This window comes from Cricetulus griseus, chromosome 7 (genome assembly GCF_003668045.3).
Source record: "Cricetulus griseus strain 17A/GY chromosome 7, alternate assembly CriGri-PICRH-1.0, whole genome shotgun sequence".
NCBI lineage: Eukaryota > Metazoa > Chordata > Mammalia > Rodentia > Cricetidae > Cricetulus > Cricetulus griseus.
Genome location: NC_048600.1, coordinates 73,968,736 through 73,990,275, shown reverse-complemented (window position 1 = coordinate 73,990,275; position 21,540 = coordinate 73,968,736). Strand labels below are relative to the sequence as shown.

At 47.7% G+C, this 21,540-nt stretch overlaps 1 protein-coding gene across 4 annotated transcripts; it reads right to left on the bottom strand.

Moving 5' to 3' along the window:
• Positions 1-2,641: 2,641 nt before the first annotated feature.
• On the bottom strand, positions 2,642-21,502 carry Nt5m (5',3'-nucleotidase, mitochondrial). Of its 4 annotated transcripts, XM_035447831.1 has the most exons (7): positions 21,225-21,502; positions 16,477-16,577; positions 12,532-12,592; positions 10,407-10,430; positions 4,780-4,894; positions 4,297-4,356; positions 3,244-3,381 (listed from the first exon to the last, which is right to left on the bottom strand). In XM_035447831.1, the coding sequence occupies exons 1-6, from the start codon at positions 21,468-21,470 to the stop codon at positions 4,301-4,303; spliced, it is 603 nt and encodes a 200-aa protein (XP_035303722.1). In that variant the 5' UTR covers positions 21,471-21,502; the 3' UTR covers positions 3,244-3,381; positions 4,297-4,300. The 4 variants fall into 4 exon arrangements, with proteins under 4 accessions (XP_027283118.1, XP_027283119.1, XP_035303722.1 ...); XM_027427317.2 differs by lacking the exon at positions 4,297-4,356 and having other exon boundaries at positions 2,642-3,381; XM_035447832.1 differs by lacking the exon at positions 10,407-10,430.
• Between the last annotated feature and the right edge of the window lie 38 nt (positions 21,503-21,540).

The window sequence follows — 21,540 nt, the reverse complement described above, 5'->3', positions numbered from 1 at the left end:
TGAGATCTTCTGGGAAATGTTTCCTCAGAGTTAGCACACAGAAGCTGTGTGCCAGAGATGGCCAAGGTTGTACCTTGTGCTGGCAGCCAAACTTGGTCTTGTGTAAGAGTCACCCAAATGCTACTGGTTTTGAAGGCCTGAAGAGGTCATGGAGAGTAGCTGAAGCTTGACACTGAAAAACCAGGAGAGGCCACTGGTGAAGGTGCAGCTGGAGTATTCATGGAAGCCTCAGGATTGATGGGCCATGGAGAAAGTTCAGGCTTGGCACCATGAAGAGAGCTCAGGAGAGGCTATTGGTGAAAATACAGCCCAGTCAAGGCAGAAGACCCAAGCATTTTGGAGATGCCAGTACCATTCGAGGACCACCAAGAACAGCAGCCGTGGAGTGGAGCCAGCTGAAGCCTAGAAGAGAAGCTGTGTGTGTCGCAGAGGGCAGAGCTGAAGACGTGACCCAATCCCTTTGGAGGAGTTCATGAGTGGATCCCAGACACTGGATACTGAATTTCTAAAGTTGGAGTTTTGTTTTGCATTGTTCAGATTGTGACTATGCCCTGGTTGTTCCTTCTTGAAGATATATTCCTACAGTTGAGACTTTGGATTTTTTAAATGTTTGAAATTGTAAGGCAGTTGGGCTTTTAAGTGATCTGGGGGATGAAGAAGAAAGGTTGTGGCTTAACAGTGATTTGTGTTAAGTTGACAAAGGGTCAATTGTGGTAGCTAGTTTAATGTCAACTTGACACAAGATAGAGTTATATAAAAGGAGGGAACCTCAACTGAGAAGATGCCTCTTAAGATCTGCTTGTAGGACATTTTCTTAATTAGTGATTGATGGGGGAAGGGCCCAGCCTGCTGTGGGTGGTGCCTGCCATCCCTGTGCTGATGGTCCTGGGTTCTATAAGGAAGCAGGCCGAGCAAGTCATGGAGAGCAAGCCAGTAAGCAGCACCCCTTCATAGCCTCTGCATCCAGGTTCCTGCCCTGTTTGCATTCCTGTACTAACTTCCTTCAGTGATGGACTATGATGTGGAAGTGTAAGCCAAATAAACCCTTTCCTCCCCAACTTGCTGTTTGGTCATGGTGTTTTATCATAGCCATAGTGACTCTAAGACAGCAGGGTTTTCTGTCATTGGCAGGAAAGACTCTGGATAGCAATGAACTGCATTGCTTTCTGTTCCCTGAACTATAATCACAATATTTTCCAGGCAGGGCTGAGTGACCCTCATTTGTTGCTATGACCTCTGATTTGGCAAAAGCTCAGGCACCTAGTAGGTGCATGACCCCAACCTATCACTGAGGGTCACGAGCAAAAGGGAGTTCTTTCAGTGCCACAGCTGGAGGCTGCAAGGCTCTAGACTGGCCAGGTCACTAAGTGGAGACTTGGCAGCAAGAGGATCATGGGAGAGCAGGTCCTGTGGCTGACAGGAAAGAGAGAGCCACATCTAGTCACTGGGAGTCACAAGGAAATAATTCATCCATCTCACTTTGTCACATTGTTTCCTGGACCTGTATAGATGGTTTTGCTGGGGAGTGAGATCTTATGTCAAAATAACAAAGGGTCTCTGGAGCAAGCACAGAGCCCACATTCCGGGGACTGGCTTTCTTCCAGGCCCCCTGGTCAAGGCATTACAAGACACTGCCCTGCTTGAGTCACAGAGTTCCAGGATTAAGTGGCAAAACAACCACGTTTCCAGTAAGACACTGGCAGGGCCTCCAGCCAGCCCAAGGGATAACAATGGGGTAGTACCATGGAAAGCTACCTATGGCCAAGTTAAGAGGAGCTCAGGACAGGCAGTGGATTCCTGGGATGTCCTTCTCCAGACTGGGTGATGGATGCCTTGGACCTCTCTACCTAGCCTGGGTGACAGAGCTGAGCTCTTAAGACTAAGAGATGGGAAATGGAATTCCTGGCCAGCTCTGAAACCAGGGATGGCACCCTTGTTCTTTTCTCTACCTAGCCCAGTCTCTGGGCAGTCAGAAGATCACCTGCCGTGGATGCTGAAAGGTGTAGTACGAAGGCCCAGAAACAAACTGGGGTCCAGTTTTTTATATTTTTAGACAGGGCTTTGCTATATAACCCTGACTTGTTTAGACTATGTAGCCCAGGCTGGTCTTGAACCCACAGCAATACTCCTGCTTCAACCTAAGTGCTGAGAAAGCAGATGTCACCACGCCCATCTCAAATTTGGGTTTTGAGAATGCAACTGGTCTTCAAGGGTACTGTTTCTAAAACTCTCAAGAGGAGGGTTGGGAGGCAGCTGGTTCAAGTGTTACCTCCAAGGATTCAGCCCAAAGGGAAGAAATGCTGAGGCTGTGACAGCAGTTTCTAGGTTTTATGGAAACTTGGCCTTGGAGAAAGAGTTGAGAAGGGCCCCTATGCCTGACTCAGGGTTAGGAGAACATGTTACTGGGGTGAATCCCAGTAATTGGGGGAAGAGGTTGAGGAAAGCGGAGCCTCCATCAGACTGCCAGCTATGCCATCATCCAGACCATTTTTCCTTTGCTCCCATGTGAGGCACACAAAGGAGAGTCACACCCACCTCTGTCCTGTTTATCAGTGTGTGGGACCCCCAGATGCTTACAACACAGGCAGATGGCACACTAGATGACCCTGAGGCCGGTGTTACAAAAGGCCACAGCACAGGCTATATGTGAATAGCATTTATTTCTCATATGGTCAACAAATGTTCAAGCCTACTGACTCCTCTCTAGGCCGTGAATGGGATCTAGATACACCAGAGAAAGAGATCACACCACTAACCATAGGCAGGGTTACTGTTGGCCTCCAAAAGAGCCTGGTGGCCACTGAAAGCCAGGAGGTGAGAACAAACAAGGTGCTATGTTAGAGGTGGAAGGGCACATGCCTGCCAGGGGAACCCCTGTCACCTGTCCCTGGCATTCCTTACCTTGCAAAGGCTGCAGATCCTGGACCAGGACACCCCAGTGCCTTAGAGACCACCCCTATTGTAAGCAGTGAGAGGGAGTGACATGGGCCACCACCTGAGGTCAGGCCAAAGTTGCCCAGGAGCAAATGCCTTTCTCCCAGCCCTGCCCCAAGATCAGGTTAAGGCCTTGCTGAGCCAGGAAAAGGGGAGTGTGTCAAGAAGTTGTCCTGACCAGACAGTCCATTGGGATCCTCCAGGAAGTGCCAGGAACTAAAGCACAGCCCTCAGCAGGCTGTTTGCCGTCCAGTCATGAGCTTCAAGCCCCACACTGGACCAGGAGAGAGTCATAGCACAGCCCTCAGCGGGGCCGCTTGCTATCCAGGATGGCCTTCCAGTCATCTGCCCACGAGTGGAGTCTCCGGCGAGGGGGCTTCAGCTGCAGGTGATGATTGTGGCAGGAGGTGAAGAGGATGTGCTCCCAGCTGGGGTGTGGCTCAGCCCCTGTGGAGGGAAGCAGCACCTCAGTCCAAAGACTGGGGCCCAGGTGTAGCTTCTGGAATCAAACCATAAACCCCATAGCAAGTGGCCTCACATGACTCAGTTTCTCTGTCTGCAAAGTGATGCTCCATTAGCCTGCCCTACAGAAGGCATGAGGGTAAAACAAGGCACAGTGCACAGGATACTCTATGCAACACACAGGAAGCAATCCACATGGTGGTGGCTGAAGGGGCTCTGTCATCCACCTGGTTGGCCTGGCCAGCCATCTCTGTGCCCATCATGTGCTACCTCAAGTGGGAAGCTCAGGCCTGCATGCCCTGTAGTTACTGGTACCAATCTCCTTCCACACTGTTGGGGTTGTGACATACTAGCTCCTGTGGCTGAAGCCCCATGGGTGATGTTACCCTAAGCCTCTGGAAGATTTTGGGTTTTCAGAGAGGCTGTCTCCATCCACACAGACAGTGGATGGACCTTTGGAGGGACTGGGGTAGATAGGCATGTTTCCCTGGCATTCAGCAAGAAACTGTTTGCCTACCAGTGTGTCCAGAACAAACTGTTACCTGCAACTCCTAGGAACTACCAGGAGGGCTGAAGAGATGGCTCAGAGGTTAAGAGCACTGGCTGCTCTTCCAGAGGTCCTGAGTTCAATTCCCAGCAACCACATGGTGGCTCATAACCATCCATTATGAGATCTGGTGCCCTCTTCTGGTGTGCAGATATACATGGAAGCAGAATGTTGTATACATAATAAATAAATAAATTCTTTAAAAAAAAAAAAAAAAAGAACTACCAGGAAGAAACAGACTGCCCACAATGTGGCAAAACCAGGCAGAGAACATCCAAGAGTCAGGAAACAGTGTGGGCTGGCTAACAGAACTCCCAAATTCCACCATGCCTGAAGCCCTGCCTCCACCCTACCTTGTCAGTTAAGTGAGCCAAGTGTTCGGTTTGCTTTTTTTTCTGAGAAGGGGTCATTAGCTGGAACCAAAAAAAAAGGACAGATGCAATGCCCAAGCCACTGTCAGCTTAGACACTATACTGTGATTTCCTGTTATATAGTAGACTTATCCCGCACTACCATTGAGGGGGAAGAGAGGGCAGGAAGTTACTAAATATAAAGGTTTGAAAATCAAAGATGGGTTCTTCACTCAGGAAAGCCAGCAGGTTAAAGTCAATCTGGGTAAGGCACAGACATTCTGGCTTCCAGTAGTGCCCTGTCCCTAGGATGCAGGTAGGCCTTTGCAACAGGAGGAAGCCCCTGGCTGGGAGCCGGTAAACACCTGGCAAAGATGGGAAGTGAGCTGAGGAGACCCCAGGAGGAGATGTGTGGGAGAAGAGAGAACACAACTAGGGCTACCCACCCTCCCCCTGCTACCCACATCCCTGCCACAGGCTACTTGCCTGTGATGTCCGGCCGGTCATCTATGAGAAGGTCGGCAGAGACCACAGTCTTGTCTCTGGTCAACACAATTTGCTCCAGAAAGTCAGGGCCAAAGTGCTTCTCCACCCAAGCATACTGGAGGTAACAGAGGAGAAGATGACATCAGACAGTGCTGAGGGATGGCTCAGTGCAGAGCCCCAGCTACAGAAGGGAAGAAGTCTAATATAAAGGGCCAGTTCAGGCAGCTCTGTGCCCAGGAATTTGTCACTTGGGAGCTGTGTACCTGCATACTCCTCAGACTACAGAAGGGTCACAACTCAGCCCCAGGCCTGACATCCCCAGAGCTACACAGAATGCTCTCAGCACTCTATCAAAGGTTAGTCACACTGGCTGCCACTGTGTCCTGGGGCTCCGTGACTCCCTAGTGACTTCCTAAGGTGGCCAACTCACAGAGAAATAACCAGTAGATCTGCCCAATGTCCCTGCTGGGAACTTCAAGCAGAGACAGGTATTCAAATCATGTGTGATATGATACTGGGCAAAAAAAGCAGTAGCCTGGGAAAGAGGAGACTTACAAGGAGCTTGATTGTCACACCAGTGCAAAGGGGCGCTGCAGACAGCTGGCATCCCAGGCACATAGAAAGAATACAGTTGTCTGCAAGACTGACAGGCAGGAAGCTCAACTATCAGAACACAGTAACAGCTACCATTGACAGAATGTGCAATCTGGGAGGCCACACTTCCCGTCACCACTGTGGGGGCTCAGGACTGCCTCCTCTCCCTTTCCTAGGACACTTTTGAAACTGGGAAAACAGCCTACCCTCCTTCACCACCCTAGTGAGGCTGGCAGCAGATATGGCCTGACCAGCCACTGGGTCTGGTTCCATTGGGAGAACCAGGAGAGGGATGGGTGGCCCTGTGTTGGGTCCCAGCCCTCACGGAGTCTGTGAGTTGCTTGTCAGCCAATAACCACAGGTGCAGCCTGTTTTCTAGACCTGGCTTACAGTCCCAGCCTTGCCCCACTGGCATCAACATCTAGTTGTGAAAACCCGAGCTCTTACTCCTGGGGTTTTTCCACTGTGCTGTAAGTCTGTATTTAAGGCTGCTCCCTCCCTGCAACAAAGAGACAGAGACATACACATTCTCTTAGCACAAACAACCAGACATTTTGTCTTTCATTTAAATCTCCAGGCTTTCGCCCAATACATTAGACTTGTTCATTGCACAGGCGCCACAGCCCTGGGCCTGAGGTTCACAGTTGTGCCACTCCGGCCAGTGTGTAGCTGCATCTAGCCATCTGGCTACCCTTCTACATCCTCCCTAATCTGCTCACAGACGAAGACAGGTATGGACTTTAGTCAGGGCAGCTTCCAGCAGAAGGGAACAGAAACCTCTGCCCGGATTCCTCTAGCCCCACCTGGAAAACTAACAGCAGCCAGGAGCTAGAAGATGGTTGCAAGTGTGCCACTGGCTCATATAGAATGACCTGCCAAGGGAAAGGCTGTGTAGTCACCTGCAGCAAAGCCTCAGACGGTTCCTTTTCGTCCCAGCTGTGGTCTATGTGACTTGGGCAGACATATGAGCAGACTACATGTGGCCCCGAGTGACCTCTAGCACAGGAAGGACTTGGAGAACAGAGCAGAGACTATAAAGGGGGCTGCATGACCCTATCTGTTCCATGCACGCCCTCAGGCCTCACAATGGTAACCTCAATTTTCAGACAGTTCTCTCTCTTCAGGCCTTTAACTGCACACCTGCACACACAACACACAGAGACATGACACTCACACACTTTTCAGGCATGCTTAAGCCCTGACATAGCAAGTTCCTAAAACTTTCTCCCCTCTACTTCTTTCATCTTCACACTCCTCATCTTTCCAGGTGATGGCCACAACTATGGCCACATTATCTGTATCCCTGCAGCCACCTCAGCAGCCTCTCAGATCCTTTAGGACAGGGACAGTAGTTCTTTGGACACCTGTCCAAATGACCAATGAAGAAGAAACAGTCCTTTCTGGACAGACTGCCTGAGAAAAGGCTTCATGACCAAGGTTTCAGTGAAGACCTGCAGGCCCTACTGGCCTGGCCATCTTCCCAGAAAGATACCCACTGCAGGGAACAGGCTCCCATTAGGCTCATAAAGTAGCTCAGCCAAGTCAAAACACTGCCTCAGGCAGATGGATAGTGGATTGCCAGAGTCCCTGGGATGGTTACATGAGCAGGGTTTGGACAACCTCCAGGGGTCAGGCCAGGGAGAAGACACACGGGTGACCCTGGTGTCCACATGGAGGTGACACAGGCGAGGATGGAAGACAGAAACCAGAGCTGCTAATATAAAAGTACTTCTTCTTACCCTCATGACAACATGGATGCAGACATCCTTCCCACCCCTGCAGCTCTTGGCCCTTCTGTATGAGGAAGACTGAAGAACCAAGGAGACCCCCGGGGCCTCCTGGGCTTCTTCCAAGGAGAAGGGGTCCACAACTAAGACAGCCCAGGCTTAGTGGCACAAGGGTTCTGAGGCAGGACAGGGTCTGGCCCCTGAGCACCGTGTTTCACAAACCATTCACAGAGCAGAGAAGTTTTACTTCCCTTTGTAAATTTCCAATTCACTGTAGCCAGCACCTCTGTGAGTGACAATCACACGCTTGGGATTGTCAGTATCAAGTCATCACAAGTATATGGTCCCATGCACCCAGTCTCTGGGTCTCTTATCCCTGGCATGGACTACCATAGAGGAGCAACTGTACAAAGGAAACAGTACAGTGACCCATTGATTCTGTACAGATAAAGAAATTGAAGTTCAAAGAGGGCCAGTGATGATTCCACCACTGCACTCTCCTGCCCTGTAGCTGGGGGGACAACTCAGGTTCCTGCCTGAGCTATTTGGATTGTGACTGGGAAAACCAGAGCTACCACTTCTAAATGGACACACCACTGCTCTGCCTCTGAGCCTTGTTCATCCCTGGAAAGCTGCCTGATCCATGTGTGGTAACAAGAGTATTGTGATGGCTATTCTTCTGAAATTCTGGTGACCTCTGGAACTAACTAAAACCCAGCAGCTGGGTACACCTGTGAGGGATTTTTCTTAGTTAAATCATTTAAAGTGGAAAGACCCACCTTTAATCCTGATCTTTTGAGGTGGAAAGATCCACCTATAATCTGGGCCATACCTTCTACTGGCAGCCTGTATAAAGGACATGAAGAAGGAAGCTTGCTCTCTTTGCCTGCTTGCCCTTGCTCTCAATGGTGAGTCCATTCCTTCACTGGCATTAGAGTCTACTTCCTCAGGATTCCAACATACAATGAAGACAGCTGAATTGTCCACCCTCATGAACTGAACAACTACTGGATTCTTGGGCTTTCCATTAGTAGATAGCCACTGATGAACTAGCTGGACCACAGCCTGTAAGCCACTCTAATAAATCCCATAAATATATATTCATTCTATCAGTTCCATTCCTCTAGAGAACCCTGATTAATACAAGCACCTTCTATCTCATGGGTGGGAAGATGTGTGTGATACAGATGCAGGTGGACCTCTGTGAGTTTGAAGCCAGGCTGGTCTACAGATCTGCCTATCTCTGCCTTCTAAGGGATAGAATTAAAGGCATGTGCCACCATGTATAACTACAGTTTAATTTATAGTTTAAAAATTCTTTAAAGAATAATGTTGGAAAACTTGCTGTTTTGAAATTATTATGAAACTCTAGTATTCAAGAGAGTGCAAGAAATCAATGAACCCATTCCGAATGTCAGAATTAGACCAGGGAATAAGAATCCAGAGAGAAACAACTAGAGCCATACACCTTCAAAAATAAAAAAGCAGACCCTTTACCTTTACTGTTCTCCCACCACATAAAAAAATTAACGCCGGGCGTTGGTGTTGCACGCCTTCAATCTCAGCACTCGGGAGGCAGAGGCAGGCAGATCCCTGTGAGTTTGAGGCCAGCCTGGTCTCCAGAGCGAGTGCCAGGATAGGCTCCAAAGCTACACAGAGAAACCCTGTCTCGAAAAAAAAAAAAAAATTAACCCAAAGTGGATTATAACCTACATATAAAATCTAAAAGTATAAAATTTCTATACTTCAAAAATAGTTAAAGCTGGATGGCTATATGTAGAAGAATAAAAACAGATCCATATCTATCACCCTGTACAAAACTCCTATCCAATTGCATCAAGGACATCAGCATGAGGCCAGATACCCTGGATCCTACAGAAGGGAGAGAAGGGAATAGGTTTGAACTCGTTAGCACAAGAAAAGACTTTCTGAACATAACATTATTAACAAAAGCACTAAGACCAACAATTAAAAAATGGGACCTCATGAAACTGAGAAGCTTCTGTATGGCAAAGGCACCATCATTCTGGCAAAGGACATCATCATTCAGTCAAAGTGGCAGATTACAGGATGGGAAAAGATTCTTACCAGCTACATGTCCAATAGAGGGCTAATATCTACAATGCATAAAATACTCGAAAAAACTGGACATCAAGAAAACAAATAAATCAATTAAAAAAATAAAAATCTTCTGTAAGCAAAGGACATTATCAGTCAAGCAAAGAGATGGCCGGCAGAATGGAAAAAAGTCTTTATCAGCTGTACACGTGTCAGAGGGTTAGTAGCTAGGAAATCCTGATGGTAAGGCTCTCTTGTTGAAGACACCACATACTTATTAACACAGAGAAATTAAGCTGGTGCCCAACTAGAAGCTTCCCTGCTATTGACTAGTGTTTATAGTACTAGAAGGTGATATGCATAATACCTGAGGAGAAGAGTAATAATCCTCAGTCTCACCCAGCTACAAATCCTGAGGTTATAATAGCAACCTGCTAAAAGCTATATCCACTGGTGCTATAGTGAAATAGAAGTAACTAACTAGCTCTTGATTGGTTATAAAGCCTGCTGCATGAGATGGAACCCATATCTGAGAAGGTAAATGAGGTCAAGACTTGAGACTAGGTAGGTCATGGGCCCTAAGGAAAAATATACAACTATTCTGCTAAATGAGCACAGCAATAAAACAACTCCTAACTTCATATAACTAAACCCATAGATTGATGCATTTCTCAACCCACATCAGAGAAGCTTCTTCTTGGAGTAGATGGTAATTAACACAGAGGCCCAAAACTAGATAATCAAAGAATTAACCACATCCCAGATAGGCTGCATGCTCAGGAATAGTTGGCCAATAAAAAACTGAATCCATGTTTCATTCTATCTTATTTTCTTTTTTTTTCTGCTTGTGCTTTGTTTGTTTTGGTTTTGTATTTTTAAGAGAGAAAAAGAATATGAAATGGAATGGATATGGAGGGGGGATCTGGGGGCTATTGGGGGATGGGAAAGAATGTGACCAAATATATGTGACCATATGTTATATTAAAATTTTTTAATTAAAAAAAGACTCTGTTGAGCCAGGTATGGTAGTTTACACCTGTAATCTTGGAAGGCTGTAGTATGAGAATTGCAAGTTCCAGGCCAGCAGGTCTATTCAGGGAAATCCTACCTCAAAAAACAAAGGAACAGTAGACTGTCAGATATCTTAGTAGGCAAAGGCACTACAGTCAAGGCTCACAACCTGGCTTCAGGACCAACATGGTACAAGGAGAGAACAGACTCTCACAAGTTGTCATCTGACCAACTTACATGTACTGTATGTAGCAGGAGGCCCTGTGGACACACAGAGAAAATAAAATTAAAAATGCAAGAATGTTTTTAAGAGCAACAACAATTTTTTAAAAACCTAAGGAGACAAAAAGCCACAGACTGGGAAAAAATATCTTCACAACACATCACCTGATGAAGGACTGGTCTCTAGAATACAAGGAGGACCCTTACAACTTGATACACAGCAACCCAATAAAAAAGCAGGCAAAGACTTGGAAACTTCATCTCAGAACAAATAGAAAGCTGTTTGCTTAAAAGATGTTCAAACACATGTGATATGGAAGTAGAGGAGGGGAAAATGTGAGTTAACCCTACAGCTGAAGGTACACACACTTTGGCATGGAGGAGTCCAGCTGGAAGACTCTTCACTGAAACCTAGATCTCCTAGTATACAAAGGTTCTGTGCAAGCTGCCAAGGGAAGGAAGCATAAGTAGCCCTTCCCAGGTGTAAAGTCTATGAACCACAATAAAGCCCGATAAGCTATCTCTAGCGGTACAATGGTGGCACTTTTATCTCGGGGATGACAGATAGCTATCTAACTGGACTTACGGCTTACTCAGTAGCAGAGAATTCGTGACAGGTGCTGAAAATCTAGCCAACTACCCATGCGTGGCTGGAGAGGTCACAGCCCCTAGAGGGGAATCTATCACTTCCATTTCCCTAAACGGTATAATTTCTTACTGCATTCTAAATTTTTATCTGCATACCCATAAGTTAGTTCTTGCTTCTCATCAAAGAAGCTTCTTTTTGCAGCAGATGGTGACCATTACAGAGAGCATTTATGCATTATGATAAAATGCATAAACAATGGGATGCACAACCCCTCGTGATAAATCTACAACACTACCCCTATACCTAAGGTTCAAGAAAAAACAACAGAAGTGGGGCCAAAAAGATTGTAAGAACCAGAAGACCAGGATGCCCGCTTCAAAATAGTGTCTTCAAGACATGACAAAGGCTCTTGGCAATGGGTAGACCTCTAAGATCTGCCCAGTGAAGGACAGCAGACAGTGTAGACCCCTCCAGCCTTCACGCCTCTCTCCACCCCAGGAGCTGTGGCTTGAACACCCACTCCCTTGGGCTGAAATGAGCTCGGCCTTGAGAGTTCAAAGGAAAGGGGTCGGGATGACCACTGGCTGACCCAGCAACTGCTCACATATCCCACAGTAAATGCCCTGAGTGTCGGATCCTCCTGGAGCAGGGCACACAGACTACTACAGGGAAGAGCTGTATGGGGAGAGAGGAAGGCAGAGATGCTCAGGCGCCCTCAGCATGAAGATGTAAATGAAGCCCAAGTAGGGGAAGCCAGCCTCCCCACAGGAGTATCTGAGAAACCTGCAAGGTGTGGTGACCCAATCCTCCCTGCAGAAAGCAACTCACAGCTCCTAATGTGCAGAGAGTTCCTCACTGCAACCACTCTACTTTCATTAGACAAAGGAGCTCACAGGAAAACAAACCAACTTAGATTTTCTTGCTTAGATGTTCTTTCATTGGAGCTCACAGGAAAACAAACAAAAAAACCTTAGATTTCCTTGCTTAGGCATTCTTTCTGGTTGATTTTGTTTTTGTTTTTGTTTTGTTCTGTTTTGTTTTTTTGAATGGGGTAAGGTGGTGACAGATTTCACTGTAACCCAAGCTGGCCCTGATTTCACTACGTAGCACAGGCTTGCCTGGAATTTGCAATCCCTCTGTCTCAACCACTTAGTGTTAGGGTTACAGGTTAGCCACCATGCCCAGCTCTTGATCAGACTTTTCACATAAGGCTGGGGATGGTGCTGAGGGGTGGAGCACTTGCCTGGCATGCATGATGCTCTGAGTTCCAGTTCCAGTGTGAAAATGAGTGAAAGTTCATGCAGGGATGTCTTTGAGCGTCTGACCCTTCCCCAAACATGGTTCTCTCCTTGATCCCTGTCGCCGTCTTTACTAGACTTTCCTGGGCCAGACATATCTGATAATGTCCCAGGTGCTATTCCCACCAAGCCCATGTTGTCACAAGTCCATCCAGCACATGAGATAGAGCCTCAGGCTAGTGCAGAGAGGCAGGGAACACCGGGATGGGAGCCTGTGCCACACAGCAGCCCTCGCCTGGGACATACTCCTTACCTTCTCATAGGGACAGTACTTGATCATCTTGATGGGACTTGTGCAGATGAAGACATCAGTGCTGCCAGGAGAGAAAGGACAATGAGCCGTGCAGCTATCTCCATACCACTGTGCACCGCCCACCTCGGCTAGCTGAGCCCTACCAAGGTCTAAGCCTGTACCTGTCATGGGAAAACCCACTGTTCTACATCTTCCCACATAAGAGGCTACAACTTGAAATTTCTGCCTGATTCAAAGGTCCTGGGAAGCCACAAATGATATGCCCTGGCCACAGGCAACAAACTCTGAGGTGGGCAATTTTGCAGGACTAGATCCAGAAGGCAAGCTGGGTTAATCGCACACTAGTTGAATAAGAAAACGGGAGAGAAAGAAGCATTTGGCAACAGTCACAGCACTGAAAGGATACAGAAGGCTGGGAGCTCAATGGCAGAGAGGTGTCGCAAGGCTTTGGTTTCCTTCTCCAGCTCCAAAAATGGAGGAGGGAGAAAATAAAGGGAAAAAACCCCGCAGAGTCTAAAGACAGTTGAAGGAGAAGCATATCCCCAGCTGGATGAAAGGAAACTATGCTCCATCACCTGGCTGTGGGCTGCACAGGAAGGGAACCAGGCTCCATAAGACAAGTTTTCCAGCTCTGTGGCCTCAAGAGGGACATGGGCTTTGCCCAATAAATGCACTGTCCCAGCTCTGGGCTGCTGACCCTGACCAAGAAGGGCTTCCCAGATTCTTGCTCCTCCCAACATGCACAAGACAGTTCCCCAACCACCAACACCATCCTGTCCCAAACAGTCACAACACTGTGTTCTACCCTGGCACTGGATGGGCTGGCCCATCAAGCCAAACTGTAGGAGTGGTGTTTCTCCAACTCTCTTTGGCAAATTAGTCCCTGGGGAGTTCTGTGGTGGCCTCTGGGGGTTTTGCTTGTACTTGCTCAGTGTTCAGGAAAACATCAGGTGCAAAGAGACAAATTGGTTGGCAGAGTGACGGTATCCGCCCCAGACTCTCTGGAAGCTGCCTCACCGAAGGTCCAACTGTAGGCAGGCTTTTCCTCACACCCCCAAACCTCAGAAGGAAGGAAGACAGGCAAGCTTCCTTCCCTCTTCTTCACTGTTCCTCCCAAAGCCTAACTGCTGAGGCCCAGGCCATACACACAGTCTTCTCCCCACCCCACCCCGCCCCACCCTGCCTTGCTGCTGCCACATGCTGCCTACCCCAGAGGTTAGAATGACTTTGTTCAACTCCTAGTCCCAAGCTTTGCCTGCACTCAGCTCTTCAGCCTCAATACAGCCAGCCTGGTCAATTCTGACTCCTCCATGCCATTCTCCTTCAGCCAAACTAGACCTTTACGTGGGGAGGAGGCACAGGGTATGACATCTCTGCCTGCCTTCTGAGTAGATGGGTCTACACAGGCATCATCTGGCTCAAACTGATTATTTTTACACAGTGTTATTGAGATACAGTTGACATGCAAGCCTGCATGTGATACACACATATACATAGAGGTAAATGCACATACACATAAAATATAAAAAGTTTTGAAAACTGCACTTATTAGAAGGGAAATTTTTCATAAGTTGTAGGACTTGCACACTACAAAAAGTGGATCACCGTGGTCAAGAATGGAACACACCCTCCCCCACCTGCCCTTGATTAGCCTCCTGACTTAGGAGCCCCAGCAACCACCAAGCTGTTTTCTCCCACCACTCATTAAGGAATCTTCTCATTGCAACAGACAGAAACCATCAAAGAAAACTACAACGGATGCTTGGTTCCGAGCTGGTGGACTGTTTGTTAAAGATGGGGAGGTGTAGTTTTGTTGGAGGAGGTATGTCACTGGGGGTGTCCTGGAGGTTTCAAAAGCCCACACCAGGGCAAATTTCAATCTCTCTGCCTCCATCTTGCAGAAAACATATACGCTCTCAGCTACTGCTCCAGTGCCATGCCTGCCTGCCTGCCTGCCTGCCTGCCTGCCTGCCTGCCTGCCTGCCTGCTGCCATGCTCCCTACCATGATGGTCATGGACTGACCCTCTGAAACTGTAAGCCAGACCCCAATTAAATACTTTCTCTTATAAGTTAGTTTGGTCATGGTGTCTCTTCACAGCAATGGAAATGTAACTATGATACCTAGCATGCATGAAATCCTTGGTTCAATCCTCAGCACTACAAAGATAGATAGATAGATAGATAGATAGATAGATAGATAGATAGATAGATAGGCAGGCAGGCAGGCAGGCAGGCAGGCAGGCAGGCAGGCAGGCAGACAGACAGACAGACAGACAGACAGACAGACAGACAGACAGACAGGATTGTGATCTAAAAATAAGACCCAAAGTTAAGGGCCCGAGAGATGGCTCGGCAGTTAAAAGCACTGACTGCTCTTCCAGTAGACCTATGTTTGATCCCCAGCACTGGCTCAGAACCATCTGTGACCCCAGTTCCAAGGAATCTGACACCTTCTTCTGGTCTCTACAGGCACCAGGCATGCAACACCCATACACACAAAATAAATTGATCTGTTTAAGAGCTAAAGTTAAAACCTTAAAGAAAATACATAAAAATAAAAACCACAATGACAGACCATAGTCACAGCTACCACCAGGATGGCTAAAAAAAAAATAAAATATCAAGTGTTGACAAACACATCAAGAAACTACAGTCTTCCTTAAATTAATAGCAAATAATTTGATGGTTCTTTTAAACATTAAATATAAAATTACCCTATGACCTCACAGTTCTACTCCAAGGTATATGCCCTAAAGAAGTAACAGCAAATGTTCAAACAAATGCTAACACAAATGTTCACGGCAGTAATATTCACAAAGTCAAAAGATAAAAACAGTCCAAATGTCTATCAGCTAATGAATAAATACACAAAATGCATTCTGTCTATACAATGGATACTATTCAACTGTCAAAAACATAAGTACTTGATTGGGGATGTAACTGAATGGTTACAGCACTTGCCAGTCATACAAAATGCCTTGAACCCCATCCCCAGTCACACACGCACACACACCCACACACAAGAATAAAACAGTGAGTACTGACAGCTACTACAAAATGGATAAACCTTAAAATCATTAAGAAGCAGACCACAGGCCAGGCAGTGGTGGTGCACGCCTTTAATCCCAGCACTTGGGAGACAGAGACAGGCAGATCTCAGTGAGTTCAAAGACAAACTGGTCTACAAATTGAGTTCCAGGACAGCCAGGGCTGTTATACAGAGAAACCCTGGGGTGGAGAGGAGAAGAAAGGAGCAGCCAGACCACGGTAGATGGTAGCTCTGGAGGCAAAGAGTGGATTAGTGGCTCTTAGGAACTAAAGAAGGGTAGGAATGAGCAGTGTGATAATGGGTTTGACATTTTGTTTTAGGGGGTGATGAAAACAACTCTGAAATTGACAGTATCAATGGCTCCATAACTTTGTGAGTGTTCTAAAAGCCACTCAACTGTACACTTGAAATGGGTATGCTACAAGGTGTGGAGTACATGTCACTAAGGCTGTGCTTGTAAAAGATCTCAGGGAAGCACATTGTCTACACGTTCCGTTAGGCTTCAGAGAACCATAGAGGGTAGGTATTGAGTGAGGGCTTTACCACACACAAGCTCTCAGTTCACCAGAACAAAATGACACCCCTGTCCTTACTGAACCCCCTTTTTCTAAGTGAGGCCTGCTGCTCACCCTCCTTTCAGCACTTGTCAGACTAGGCTCATCTGCCCTGGGTGACGACTGCCCCACAACTGCAAACTGGACTTCCCTGGTGGACAAAGCCCATGCTGTGTGTCACACAGTCATGCTGGCCTACAGCATGTGCCCGGAAGATCTTTTGCCAGGGTCAGTAGTGAGAATGTAATGGGCCTCTGCAGAGCTGTGGAGAGAAGGGCAAGACAGCAAGATAAAGGTGTGGACTTGGGCTGTGGAGTCCCAAGACAGGAAGGCGTACTTACTTCTGCAGATTCGCCATCTGCTTCACCGCTTCCACAGCTCCTGGCAGAGGCTCCAGTTCAAAGAAGAAATCCTTGGACTCCCAGATGCTTACAGCTTTCTCCTAAGAAGCCAAAAAAAGCAAGTCACCTCCAAGTCCCCACTGTCCCACTGCCCTCCTCTGGGTAGAGCTGGAAGGGGGTTCGAGGCTCCCTACACTCACCCCAGTTCTGTGTCTTAGCGGGAATCACAAGGTGATGGTTGTGCTTGGGCCCCTCTCTCAGGAAGTGAATGGTGATTTCTCTTAGGACACAGCACAGACAAACTAAGGTGTCAGCTCTGGAGAGCCACCTGGTGTTCTCAGCTTGAGGATAGTCTTCACAAAGTGCACATTTGCTAGCCTTGCCTAGAACAGCCAGCACACAGCAAGGGCTGAGGGAATGCATTCCTGGCCACGACAAAAGAGTCACTGGAGTTGGAGGTTGAAGGAACTTAGAGATCCCCAAGTGTACCATGGTCTACAATGATGGGAATATGGAGAGCAGGGGAAGGAACAGCTTAGGAGAGTCCCAGCTCCCTGATCACACCAATCAGAACAGCTGTGCTCTCACCTGGTTCATGTGCTGAGATACCAATATTTTATTATGGTACTTGACAGGATCTCTCTGTGTAGCTCTGACTATCCTGGTACTCTCTTTGGAGATCAGGCTGGCCTTGAACTCACAGAAATCCATCTGCCTCTGCCTCTGCCTCTGCCTCTGCCTCTGCCTCTGCCTCCCCCTAAAAGGAATTTTGTTGCTTATAAAGTTTGAAAATCAAAAATCCAGACCTTGTGCCAGGTATGGTGGCCCAAGCTAGTCCCGTTACTTGAAAGGCCAGGCTGGGCAACAAAATAAAAGCCTGTCTCAAAAAGAAATACAAACTCTCATTTTAGCTATAGTAAAACAGATGCCACACAGTAAAACAGGCTGAGTAAGGATCCCCTTTCTACCATGTGTGAGTAGGCCAGAACTCGCCTTCTCAGAATGCTGGCCAGATCTCTCCTAGGGCCAGGCAAGGGGAAAGTAAGACATCTCAGCCTCCAAAAAGGGAGTGTTTCAGTGCTGCCCATGTGTGCAGTACAGGAAATACCACTGCCTGGTTAGGAGAGCACCGATCCCTTGTCAACTACACAGGTTGAACAAACACACTGTTACTAAAATACATTCTCAAGTACCATCCTTACAACCTACAAGGACCAAAGATTTCTGGCTCACAATTTAAGAAAAGCATGGTTTTCTTCAGAGCCACTTAGGGGTAATGCCTTTGAGACTTGAGCTCACACATAGAGGCAGTATAACCCTTGCTGCAGGCTAACTCTGGTCTGGTGACCACCCTCATGGAGCTTCTCACCAACAACACGAAGACAAGACCCATCTCTTCCTCCCAAAGTCCTGGTAAGACAGAACAGATTTGGCGTTCCAGCGCCAAGCCTCTCAGCTCCCTGTGAAGCAGTGGTAGAGGCAATCCCCAATCTGTGCACTTCTCTGTTCTAACAGTTGAGGATTCTAAGTCAGTTTAAATTAGCTTTTCTTTACACCTTTTCCCAACTTTCCTCCAAAAGTACTGTGGAAACCAAAAGGAATAAGGACAAAGGTACTCCATGGCCCTTAGAAGCCATGGGGTCTACATCCATGGACCCAAACAACCACAGACAGAAAATACTAGGGAGGAATTACTGTCTGTACTGAACACTCAGAGCCCCTTTTCTGTGTCATTACTCCCTTACTATTCAGTATTCAAAACCATCTCTGTGGCATTTACACTGTGCTTTGTATTATGTCACCTACAGCAGGGTTGAGCTATATAGGATTACACAGGTCATACACAAATGCCATGCCAATTTACATGAAGGACTTGAGCATCTGTAGATTTTGATACCCTAGGGGGTCCTGGAATGGGTTTCCCCGATACCAAGGGGCAAGAATACAAAGTAAAAACAGCTACATCTATTATACCTAGACTGTTTGGTTTAACCACAGATACTTAAGACAACTAGGTCACAAGCAGGCTCTGGGGTATCCTTCAGTGAGCTGAGGCTTGGAAAAGGAATGAGTGGAAGCCAGTAGGTTCCTCCCATCCCAGCAGCCTCCTTCTTCCCTGTGTTCTCTCACCTTGCACTTGGAAGATGGGAATTAGTCCCTTTGGGCCTGGAGTATCTATATACAAAGAGCTATTAAGCCACTTCGTAGTTTCTTTCTTTGTTTTATGGTGCTGATAATGAATCCCAGGGTCTCATGGAACCTATGTAATCACGACCACTAAGCTAAACCTCTAAGTCTTTGTTGTAGTCTTCTCCCCCGCCCCCACCATACACACTCCTCCTTCTTCGCTTCTTCTTTATGGTGTTAGGGTTTGAAGCAAGTCTGCTTGCAGAATCTGGGTAGATTTCATCTTATCCCATTAATATATTCTCAGGGCTGTAGAGATGACTCAGTAGTTTAGAGTGCTTGCTGCTCTTGCAGAGGACCTGGGTTCAATCCCAGCACCCATATGGTGGCTCACAACCATCTATAAGTAACTCCAGTTCCAAGGCTTTGGATATCTTCTTCTGACCTTTGTACACCGGGACTGCACCTAGTACACATGTATACATGCAGATGAAATACTCGCACACATAAAGCTACATAAACAAATAAGCAAATTTAACACATTCCTATAATGAAATTGTGTCCCCCAAATTCAAACACTGGTCAGTCATCTACAAGTGAACCCCACACGCTGCAGTAATTATTGCTGAGGCTACAGAGGTGACATGGATTGTGATTGTTTCCTTTGTTTTAAAGCTTGTCATGGTTCTCAAAGCTAGGAAATGTCAGTTACCTGGGCTCTGTGGAAGTTGCCTGCAGAAGTTCATTCTGAAAATGAACAGAAATGATGCCCCATGTCCCCTTTCAGTACCTATTCCTCAGTAAACCAAATTATTATAGAGGTGCCTTATTATGTGGGGGTCTGGGAGTTGGGGGAGAGTTGCAGGGCTAGGAATGAACCCTAGGGTCTTACACTGTCTGGGCAATCCTCTACCATCAAGCTGTACTTGTTCGCCTTGCTGAAATCAAAAGAGAAAGCAGAACAGAGAACAGAGAGTTAGAGTGTAGAAAGAGAAATATGTGTGGCAGGCTGACAGGCTGCATGGTTTGAATTCCACCTGCATGCCTTGCTATCTGGTGACGTGGGAGCAGGTTTCCTTGTGTGCAAAGTGGAGACAGTAGCATCTTACTAAAGTCAAGACAAAGCAGTGGGCCACACAGGGATCAGGTGAAGTCCTGAATGAATGTGTGTTGCTGACAGATGTAGAGTCATATCAAGAACCCCAGAGCCTCAGATCCATGGAGGAAAGGCAAAGCCTTTTGGGATGAGTCCCACAAGCATGGCAAAGCCTTCCTCTGGTGCAAGTGTAGATTTTGACAGTGTGTGCTGCTTTCTCCCCTGGATGTTTGCTGCCTGCAGACTGTTCCCCTGCAGACTGCTCCCACCTAGATTAGCTAACCTTGTCTCCAGACCCAGCTGTACACCATAAACCTTGTCTCTGTGCTCATTTGTATGCACCTGCCTTTATGTTCAACTCTGTATAATAAACATGAGATTCTGGGTGTGCTACGGTTTTCCAGCAAAGAGCCCAGGCTAGCTGACCCAGCTTTCCCTCTGTGTATCTTCTTCATTACCTTACTGACATTAGTCCCTGGAGGATGTGAAGAACTAGGAGTTACATACCTGGTAAATCTCACCCTTCTCACCATCAAATCCTTTAGTTATGGCCCCTGGGCAGCCAACTGAGAGATGCCAGAAAACTCATCCTCTAACTTAATTCTGGGCAAATTTCCCTGTTCCTTTCATAAAATAGTTTGTCTCCAAATTACACTCTCTCTAACAAAAAGCCTGGACATCTGTCTAGCCATGAGGGAGGGGGTTGCCCAAGGACTCAGCAAGGACCTTATACCAGTCAAGAGGAAAGTTCACTCGACCTAGACTCTGACTCCCCATATGACACTTGGAAAGTCATATACTTTAGCATACAGTATCACTGAAAGCTATGCTTCCACGGATTGGGGCAAAAGAGGAGGGCGAATGGCACTTGTCAAATTCATCCAGAGGAAGAAATAGCCATGTCTGTGTAAGCGTAAGGAGACATAATGCTTAGTCTATTTTTTTCCCATGTAACAAATTACCTGAGGCCAAATACATCAACAGTTTAAAATTCAAACCCAGCCTGGTGTTATATGCTTGTGATCTTAGCTCTTGGGAGGTTGAAGCAGGAGGATCAAAATTACAAGGCCTGCCTAGGCTACAGAGTGAGTTAGTTCAAGGGCAGTCCAGAAAAGTTAGTGACAGCCAATGAGAGAAAAAAAAAAAAAAAAAAAAAAAAAAAAAGGATTGGCGATGTATGTCAGTGGTAGAGAGCTTGTCTAACCTTCAGGAGAAACTGGGTTCAATCTCCAGTACTGAGGGGAGGTGGGTAGAGAGGGGCTGTGGTAGGGGTGGGGGAGAGTGACAGAGGGAGGAAGGGAACGAGGGAGAGAGGGTCCAGATAAATTTCTAGGGGGAGAGTAAGGAGACTGCTGGAAGCCCAGGTGACAGCTGGCAGAAGCTGTCAGCAGCACCCCTAGCGCTGTGGCCACAGTCCTCCCAGAGGCCCTGTGGTACAAAAGGACCCGCCAGAGGTCATGGGGGAGTCGGGCCGGCTTGGGGCTGGACAGCGGCGGCCTCAGTTTCCCCTCCCGCGGGTGCTCACGCTCAGCCCAGGCTGCAGACGTCCGTACTGCTCCGACACCCAGAAGCCACGCCGGTCCTCCAGCGCCACGAAGGGCAGGTCGGGGAAGCGCGCGCGGAACTTCCGGAGGAAGCCGCCCTCGAAGTCGGCCAGCACACCGTCCATGTCCACCAGCACCCGCAGGGCGCGGCTGCTCGCCCGGCTCCGCTCGGCCCGGACCGGGGCGCCGCCGCGGGGACGCGCGCAGCAGCCGCGCAACCTGAGCATCGCCCCGCTCGTCGACCTGGGTCCTCGGCAGACGCAGCCTTCGCCGGGGACACGGACGCGCAGGCTCCGG

Bases quoted from the DNA above. Each gene is read 5' to 3' on its own strand.
- Nt5m (XM_027427317.2), bottom strand. From the start codon at position 21,470: ATGCTCAGGTTGCGCGGCTGCTGCGCGCGTCCCCGCGGCGGCGCCCCG. The intron at 16,578-21,224 runs GTGAGCACCCGC...TTGGCTTCTTAG, and splicing joins GTCTGCAGCCTGGGCTGAGC to GAGAAAGCTGTAAGCATCTG. The intron at 3,382-4,779 runs GCAAGTAGCCTG...TTCCCTCCACAG, and splicing joins TGACCGGCCGGACATCACAG to GGGCTGAGCCACACCCCAGC.